Here is a 9,332-nt window from a genome sequence, read left to right as displayed (position 1 = left end):
TCCTGTACATTCCATCGCCCAGCCGCCCTGGGGCACTGGGGCAGCTGGATGTCCGGCTTGTCCCGGAGCCGCACCAGAGGCGCCTGCCGTGGATTTTGGCCACGCCGGGAGCCCCTGGATAGCACCACAGGTACCAAGCATCTCACCATCGTCTGTCCCTCTGCCTGCTGTCCTGCTCTTAGCGCGGCGTGGGATGAGGCGGGGACGGGGCAGCCGGGAGCAGGGAAACCCCCGCAGCCCGCCGTAGGGGGACTGCCGGCAGCTCCTGGTAATCACCGCGCTCCGAAGTTGCGCCGGTAACTCTGCTGGGACTGCGAGTTTTACCGGCCACGCGGAGGCATTGGTAGCGCACCTTTGTAATCCTAATTACGAACGAGACTGAAGAGACGTCTCGGCTGCTCGGGGACAGCCAGCGCTCGCACAAGCCCGTCATGCAGAAGGTCTTGGCGGGCCAGCACCATGAGAGTTCCGATGTGGCAATCGCTCCCGTGGGGTCAGGACGTCCTGTGGCTGCGGACCCGCCGCGCTGGCCGGGGCCATCAATGCAGAGAGGGGCGGCGGCTCTGCTCCGCAGGACGGGGGCGAGCAGAGCCTCACCGACCGGCCCGCGGGGTTTTGGCGGGATTGCAGGGACTGCGGTTCGCCCCGGGACTGCTTGTGTCCGGCCGATCGGAGGAGACGACAGCCCCGGCGGACACGAAGCGGCCTCCCCTCTCTGCAGTTGTCAGGCTGAGGCCGGAGCTGCCGGGGCGCCCTGTTCCCTACCCGGCCGAGGTGGCTGACCCGCCTCGGGTGGTCACTTCGTGGCCAGCAGGGCAGAGCTGGCTGCCGGGGGGAAACACCGCCACTGCCCCTTCCGCGCCAAGCCTCGGAGAGTTAGTGAGAACGAACTTCGCGCATTGCGAGCAAAGCAAAAGAGCCCAGAACATTAAGAAAGAAAAAAAAAATAAAAGGAGCGGGGAGGGAAGGGAGGTAAAAGAGTGTTAGGGAACGGGCAATTAAAACCGACAGAGCCACTAATGAAAGGAGAGGGAAAAAAAAAAAAAAAAGGAGCAGAGGGTCTCGGTTGTGCCAGCTTTGCACAGTCAGGGGCCGGCAGCTTCAAGGGCCGTCGCTGCCCGAAGGAGCCTGAAAGCCTGAACACTGTGCGGGCTCTGCCGGGGGTGCCCCAGCCCCGCTGCCGGCGCTAATGCCTCTAACGACATCAACGCTGCGATTTGTTTTGAATGTTCACTTTTATTGGTGTTCTCCCTTTGCCAAAATGCGCTTGATTACATAGATGTAGTGCCGTGATAACTGCGCACCCTAGACAGCCTAGGTGTAACCAGGAAAGTTCAGCCCAGGCCAGATCAAATCCCAGGCTGTTTAATGCTGGAAGGCTGCATGTTGCTATTAGTGTTAAATATATGGCTAATTATGCGTATGAAAATTAAACATCAGTGTTATGCTAATGGGGCCGCCTTCAGCTGTGGATCAGAGCACTTGAGACTAGCATTTAATCAAATGAATCAGTAACTAATACATCTGCACGTGTGAACTTTCACAAGATCATTTTCCTGTTACAGTCACACCGCAGAATTATGAAAGAAATAATTATCAACACTTTCTAATTATCTAGCAAAGTAATTTGGGATTCATCGTGGGCTTTCTGGGGAGGATCTCCTAAGTCCCACCTCATTTACCGCTCACGCACGCGGAAGTTTTCATTTTAAGCTCAAATGCGCCGTTGGGCCCTTTCAGGGCGATTTTGCCTGGCTGGATCGCTTTTTTCCCGCTGAAACAATGACAGCAGCAGGCGGGCGGCGCGCTCTGGAGGTGCGGGCGGCGCTGGGACCCGCGGGCCGGGCCGAGAGCCCCTGCGCGCCCGCGGAGTGCGCGGGGCCCGGCGGGCGGGGGCCGCTCGCTTTGTCCGCGGGCCGGAGCGGGGCGGGCGGCCGCAAGAACCCCCGCAGCCCGCCGGGGCCGGCGGAGCACGGCTGCTGTCCCCTCCGCGCCGCATTCGCGGCGAGGGGCGGAGAAGGGCGGAGGGGGTTGCGGTGCCTTCCGCCGAGCTCCGGATCGGCGCCCTCGCTGCCCGGTGGGAGCGGGCGGCCCGCGATGGGAGCGGGCTCCCGGCGGGGCCGGCCGGAGCGGGCGGGCGTGCGGCCGGCGCTCGGGCAGGCGCGGCGCTGCCAGCCCGGCTCTCCGCGCTCACCGGGGTCCGGGCGAGCCCCGAGCGCCTCGGACCAATCCAAAGCGATTATGCAAGACGGCGGACCAATCAGCTCCGCCGTCTCATGAATATTCATAGCCTTGGCTGAGTCAAAGCTTTTAGGCGAGTTTGTGTAGATCTACAGCATCATGCTTAGACTTTTCAAAGAGACAAACTCCATTTTCTTATGAATGGAAAGTGAAAAACCCTGTTTCGCTTAAATTGGGTTCTTTCCTGTCCTGAGAAACACCACAGACCCCAAAAAGGCAAGCTGAAGAGAGAACACACACACAGACCAAGCGACAAGAAATGACCATGACTACCATGCCAGAGAGTCTAAATAGCCCCGTCTCAGGGAAGGCTGTCTTTATGGAGTTTGGGCCGCCCAGCCAGCAAATGTCTCCTTCTCCCATGTCCCACGGACACTATTCCATGCACTGTTTACACTCCGCGGGCCACTCTCAGCCTGACAGCTCGTACAGCACAGCTTCGTCCTTCTCCCGACCGCTGGGCTACCCCTATGTGAACTCGGTCAGCAGCCACTCGAGCAACCCCTACATCAGTTCAGTGCAGTCCTACCCCAACAGCTCCAGCCTGACTCAGACCCGGTTAGAGGAGACAGGTAGGTGCACTTGGCTTTGGGGAGGGGGGAGGGGAGGAGGGAAGGCAAGGCGGGAGGGAGGGTGTTGTGTTAAAAAAAAATCTACCGGGGGAAAAATTTAAATTAAATTACAAAATATTAGTCGAGAGAGCCTGAGGATCACAGGAGACCAATACACAGAGCACACAATGCTTGGCTGGAAAAGAAACCAACCCAGATGTGCACGTATTAGTCTTCGTAATTATTTATTGCGTAGCGCTATAAACAATGTATGCAATTAAGGGTAATTAAACCTAAACTGCAGCCTGTAAAAATAGCAAAACTTTCTCTGGGAAGAAGCCTGGGCTGCCATAATCGCCCGGAGCCTTTGTTAGCGTTACTCGAGCTTCACTTTTCTTCCTTCTCATTATTGTTATTGTTGATGTTGCTGTTGTTATTGTTGCTGCTGCTGCTGCTATTACTGTTACTGCTATTATTGCTATTGCTGCTATTATTATTATTTATTCTGCATCGTTTGTTGTTTGTAGGGGCCGAATCGGAGAAAAGCACTGTGGTAGAAGGAGGGGAAGTTCGCTTTAATGGGAAAGGGAAAAAAATCCGCAAACCCAGGACTATTTACTCCAGTTTGCAGCTACAGGCTTTGAACAGGAGGTTCCAGCAGACTCAGTACCTGGCTCTCCCCGAAAGAGCCGAACTCGCAGCATCTCTGGGACTCACCCAGACCCAGGTACAGCTCCGACTGAGCCGGCCCCTCTCCCGTGTCCCCTCCGTGTCCCCACCGCCGGCGTGGGAGACCACACGCTTCATGCACACGGGTCACGGCCGCGGGCTGCCCGGGGCGACACCCGCCGGGCCGCGGGGCGCTCCGGGGCTGTGGAAGGCCCCGCAGAGCCGCGGGAGCGGGCCCAGGGGTCCCGCTGGGTGCCTTGGCGTCACAAAACAACGCAGCAGTCGCGGGGGAATGAGCGAGAGAAGCTGGGGGGCCGTCGGGTGCGGGGGTCCGTCGTGCCCTGGGAGGGATGAGGGGTGCTGGACCGTACCGAGGGATGCTGAGCCCTGCCCCGTTCCCCTTCGCAGGTGAAGATTTGGTTTCAGAACAAGCGCTCCAAATTCAAGAAGCTGATGAAGCAAGGAGGGGCCGCCCTGGAGAGCAGCGCCTTGACCAACGGCAGGGCTCTGTCGGGCAGCTCACCACCAGTGCCTCCAGTGTGGAATACCACCTCCGCCTCCGGTAAGGCCTCGTCGGGGACCCCGGGCACCTACATCCCCAGCTACACGTCGTGGTATCCTTCGGCCCACCAAGAAGCTATGCAGCAGCCGCAGCTGATGTGATTATCTGTACGTTTTCCCCTAACGCAAGCACTATCGGTCTCAAAAAGAATTAAAAATATTACGGGGAAAAAAAAAAACCAAACCCAAACAACGAACTAAGTCAAATAAAAGGAAAGAAAAAAAGAAAAGAGGGGGGAAGAGAGAGAGAATTAAAAAAAAAACAAACAAAACCCACAACCAAACACAAAAGAAACCCAAGCAAACAAACAAACAGGAGGTCTCTTGCCCATCCAGCCATTAGGACGCTGCACGGTGGCCCGGTGCAGGAGAGCACAGATGTGATGCGGGCCGGTTCCCACCGCTGACAGCTGACGGAGCGGCCCTAGCACGGCACAACAGCCTGGGAGCAGAGCGAGCGCCGGCCGCGGCTTTGTGGGACAATCAGAAAAAGATGTCTGGGGGGCGGGGAAGCCCTCTCCTCTGTCCTGTCTGTCTGTCTGTGTCTGTTGAAATGTAGGTCATTTATTTACTACACCGATCTGACGGTGTCTTCGATTGCAAGGGGGAAGGAAGCTGTACAATTTACCAGAGCTTCTTTCCCGCGACATTTTCTGTACCTTTCACTATCCATCTGTATATTTTTTTGTTGTTGTTAAAAGGGGAAGACAGGGGGTTTATTTATTGATTTAAATTACCACTATGAGAGTGCTAGAAACAAACTCAGCTTGCTGAGGGTACTGCTTGGACGCACAGTTTAAACAAAACCACAGACGGTCTGTCGTCCCGTTCCCCCCGCTTCTCCCCGAGTAAATCACCACGAGGGAAGGATGCGATTTTAACTTTCACAATAACTTTCATATTTCGCTGGTGCGGTGCGTTTTGGTCCGAATGATACGCATTTCTCGCGTATTTAACAAAGGAAATAAACGCGCATTGTTTGGCACTCTGAAGTGGAATTGCAGCAGCTGCCAGCGCTTTGCTGAGGTGAAACAAGGCGCAGAGGACGGAACGGGAGCCGGAGAGCGGCGGGGGGGACCCACCGGGAGGGCAGGCGGGAGGGCACACCCCGCGCGAAGACGGCCCGATGTCGAAATGCACAAACTGACGTGCAGGAGCTACTCGCTGTACATATTTTATTCTTAATTATTATTATTATTATTATTGTTCTGTAAACATGTTGCACAAATTTAGCTTTTTTAATTATTATTGTTATTATTATTATTATTTCCGTTCTGTTTCGTGTGGCTGTAAAACATGATGCTTTGTGTACTGAGATCTTGACATTTTACTTGTGAAATTCGGAAAATGTGATAAACTGAGCTCGGCTGTGTTTAGTGTTCTATATGTCAAAGTTTAGTTTTATATTGAGAATGTTAACTTATTGCTTTGTATCTGGGGGAGGAAATGGGAAAAAAAGAAAACCCACACAAATCTTTGTACATAAGTTATAAAGTTTCTTTGAGACAGTAAAATTATGGTTTGGAAAAAGAGACACGCATGCTCCCTGTCTCGTAGCGCTGCCGGGAGCGGGGTCCGGCCCGGCTCCGCGCTCCGCGCTCCGCGCTCCGCGGCGGGACGGCGGTGCCGTACCCGGGCGGCGAGCCGGAGGAGCGGCGCGGCCAGGGCAGGGCAGGGCAGCCTGTCCGCCGTGCGCCCGGCCGCAGCCAGCGCCGTGTGCCGCGGAACGCTCGGCGGAGGGGCCGCTCGGAGCCGGGGGGAACCGGGCACAGCTGCTGGGACGGGAAGGGGATGTGGTCGGGCCGGGAGGGCCCCGGCCCCCCTCCCGACAGCCGAGCGGCTGCCGACACGCGCATCCCGCGGGAGGCGAAGCTGTGCCGGTACCGCCGCGGTCATCCCAGCCCCGACTGAGCCGTGCCCGCTCCCCGGGCTGACGCAGCGCCGGGCACAGCCCGTGGCTACTGCTGGGGTGGGTAAAACGCTGCAGAGCGCAGGGAGCCGGCGGCAGCTAGGCACTTTCCTGCCCGCAGGTTCCGAGAGGGATGGGCTGTGCAGCCCCCGGGGGCCGTGCTCAGCGGCCCCGCGATGCGCGCCCGCTCCCCGGGGCGCGGGGCCGGCGCGCAGCCGAGGCGCAGCGCAGCATCCGTCCGAGTGCGCACACGGCGCGGCGGCCGCGGGGTGCGGAATCCTGCACGGAAAACGCCCCGCAGCTCCGCAGCTCCGCGCTTCCCGCACCGCCACGGCCCGAGCCCGGGCCCCAGCGGCCCGAAGTCCCGAGCGGAGCGCCCCAGGACCCGCACAGCTCCCGCGGCGCCTCTGCCGGGGACCAAACGCCTCCGACCGGGCCGAAGTGGGGTGGTCAAGCAGCTCGGAGGGCTTTAAAGATATATTAGCGTCTCCTAATTCAATAACGTCTTGCTAACAGTTCAAATAGAGAAATTATCAGTTTTCTCTCAGCGAGGCGGTCTTGAGTTAGAGGCTATTATAATTGTACATTTGAAAATGTTAATCTCAATACAGGCCTAATTAATTCTGCCTTGTTGCTGACAAGTAGTTCATCAAATATCTGATTCAAAGATTTTCATAATGAGGATATTAATTAAACTATGAATAATCCAAAGGTGCTTATATTGAAACAATACCTCATTACAATGATTAAGCCCTGATTTCGAATATTATACCTTTACCAATTGTCACCCGGCAAATACAACCTTATGGATGAGCCTGTAAATGGCAAAATGTAATTTTGGGATATATTTTTCCTTGTTGGGGGGAAAAAAAAAAGTGCCCCTCATTTTCAAACACTTCTGAAATAGGTTACACACAGCTTAATGATGATCAAAATGACTCTTTTCTGCAAAAAAAGACCCCAAAGTGCGCGTACAGCTGCAAACCCAAGAGGGTCAGCATCATTTCACTGTATTCTCTTCTTGATTACAAGCCGAGCCCATCAAACACAACATAATTACAGTAATTTCAGGTTTATTTATTCTAATGCAGTTTCCCCATCTCTCTGGTAATTATGAGCAATTTTTTCGCCCAGGGAATCTTTTTGCATTAACAAAAGAGATAACGCACTGAAAGCCAAATTTGCTGTGCATTGAGAAAAGCGAAGAAAAAAAATAAAATAGGTGCGAGCTGCCATCTCTGCAATTCTCCTATATTGGAGCTCTGCAAATTGCTTGCAGGTGTATGGAGCAGAGCTGTCAATAGGAAGGGGCTTCCAAATTAGCAAATGCACAATGTTGAAGTAATGAAGACAGACTTAGCAAAATTGCCAAACAACAGATACCTCTTTAATATCTTCCACCCAAAAAGAAAAAGGGAAAAAAATCCCCTTGGAGTGTCCCTGCGAACCCCCTTGAATAGCTGGGGATGTTGTACATGTGTCAATCTAATTGCAGAGCACAGAACGGCCCCTGAAACTAGAAAAAAATCAAATATCAGAGCCCAAGCCCGTTTGCATTCGGAATTTGCTCCCTTCGTTTGACAGAGGGGGATACGAAATCCCCGCCGCCGCCCGCTCCGCTCTCCCCACAGCCGCCCTCCTACCCCGCTCCTGCCACCACCGCCACTCTCGTGCCAGTGTAAAAGCGCCATGTCCCCCCCGCGCCGGCGCCTTTCCCCCCCGCCTCCCGGCTCGGGACCGGGCAGTACCGCTCCCCTTCGCCAGGAACCGACAAACGCGCGCCGCGGAACCTCCGCCGAAATCGAGCGAGCGCCGGCGCGGCAGCCCCGGCAGCGCGGCAGTCCCGGGCTGAGCGTGTCCCGCGCCGCTGTGCCCGCGCCGGGCTCCGCGCCTCTGCCCGCGGGACGCTCCGGCGCCGCGCAGCCCGGCCCGGCTGTGCGCGGCAGCCCCGTCGCCCGGCCCGCCGTCCCGCTCCCTTCCTCTCCCCGGAGCCGCCGGCGGGAAGTTTTGCCGGCAGACCGGGTCGGCGGAGCGGCCGCCGGCGCTTCCCCCCTCTCCCGGCCGCGCGGGGCATCCGTCCGCGTCGCGCCCCGCACACTCACCTACCCCCTGGAGAAAGGAGCCTGTGTCGCCACCCTTACCTTCCGCCTCAGTCCCTGAGGCGCTGGGCACAGCTCTTTGCTTTACAACAAACCAAAGGACCGAACGCGGCTTTTTGCTACGAAAGTTAGAAGAACGAGAGAGTGTGTGAGAGAGGGAGAGGATCGGGGAGGGAGAAAGAAAGCGAAAAAAAAAAAAAAAAAAAAAGAAGCCGAGCACAATAATAATATCCTGAGAGTGCAAATGTGGATTGAGATCCCCCAGAGATGCACATGCCTCTGAGCGCAGCAGCCTTTTTGCAGCTCTGCTCTTGCAGAATATGACTGAAATTTTCTGCTATATAGCCTCTGTCTTTATAGCTGATGAAAAAAATTGCAGATTATTAGCATAAATGTTTACTCTTCATTACGCTGATGACATTGTGCACTCGAGATCTTGGTAATCTTTGGGAAAATTATGAGTAATTTTTAAAAATTTTAAAGCAGCAGCAGTTACCATGCAATTCAGGCTAATTCTGCGTAGGCTCCGAACGGATATAATTATCGAGGAGTCAAGATGTTATGCTAAAAACTATGCATTGATATTCCCATTTATTATGTACATACAACTTTGACAATGTTGATGCTTGAAATAGCAGGAAATTGTCTTGCGCAAAAATTACAGTCCATATTAGGACATGTGAAATTGCGAAGAATTATATAGTAATTGCAGGCTTTCAGATGGGAGAGCCAGAATGCTCAAACTAGTGCAAATGTGGATAAAATTACAGATCAGAGCAAAAATTAGGGAAAAAAGGGGTCTGGGATTTTTCAAGTTGGCTATAGGATTCCGGAAGTGTCTAATGCCACATGATTGCTGCAGCTTTAGGGGAGACATTCATGCCTCAAATAACTCCTTTTGCCAGAGCCGCTTTAATTGAATTTCTCGTGCTTTCTCTTTTCACCGGGCAAATGAGTAAATTGCCTCCCCACGGTCCAAGCCCGGCCGGCCCCGCCCGTGCTCCGGGGGGGCAGAGGGTGTCCCCTCGGCCGTGCCGCCCTCCCGGACCGGGCTGCTGGCGGAGCCGTCACTTACCCCGCTGGCCCCCCTGGGACCGGCCCCGCTCAGCCGCCCCCCCCGGCCCGGAGCCGGGCCCGGGCCCGCCGGGGGGCGGAAGGGGGATCCTCGGCACTGGGACGTGGGGTGGAATGGTCCCAGCTCCCCACCAGGCTCCCTCCCCTGCTCCGCACCCCTTCCCGGAGCGCTGCGGGGCCAGGGCGTCTCTCCCCCCCGGTTATCCCGCTCCCCGCGAGTTTGGCCGG

General features: G+C 55.7%; 1 protein-coding gene across 1 annotated transcript; it reads left to right on the top strand.

Annotated features, from left to right (window-relative positions):
- The first annotated feature begins 2,484 nt into the window (after positions 1-2,484).
- On the top strand, positions 2,485-4,294 carry DLX1 (distal-less homeobox 1). Its single transcript, XM_063400521.1, has 3 exons — positions 2,485-2,813; positions 3,320-3,519; positions 3,870-4,294. Exons 1-3 carry the CDS (start codon positions 2,501-2,503, stop codon positions 4,122-4,124), a joined length of 768 nt encoding a protein of 255 aa, XP_063256591.1. The 5' UTR covers positions 2,485-2,500; the 3' UTR covers positions 4,125-4,294.
- The last annotated feature ends 5,038 nt before the right edge of the window (positions 4,295-9,332 follow it).

This window comes from Prinia subflava, chromosome 6 (assembly GCF_021018805.1).
Source record: "Prinia subflava isolate CZ2003 ecotype Zambia chromosome 6, Cam_Psub_1.2, whole genome shotgun sequence".
Taxonomy (NCBI): domain Eukaryota; kingdom Metazoa; phylum Chordata; class Aves; order Passeriformes; family Cisticolidae; genus Prinia; species Prinia subflava.
This window is presented reverse-complemented; position numbering and strand designations above follow the sequence as displayed.

Excerpts from the sequence above, each read along its gene's own strand:
- DLX1 (XM_063400521.1), top strand. The coding sequence starts at position 2,501 with ATGACCATGACTACCATGCCAGAGAGTCTAAATAGCCCCGTCTCAGGG. Across the intron at positions 2,814-3,319 it reads GACCCGGTTAGAGGAGACAG|GGGCCGAATCGGAGAAAAGC; the intron begins GTAGGTGCACTT and ends TGTTGTTTGTAG. Across the intron at positions 3,520-3,869 it reads TGGGACTCACCCAGACCCAG|GTGAAGATTTGGTTTCAGAA; the intron begins GTACAGCTCCGA and ends TCCCCTTCGCAG.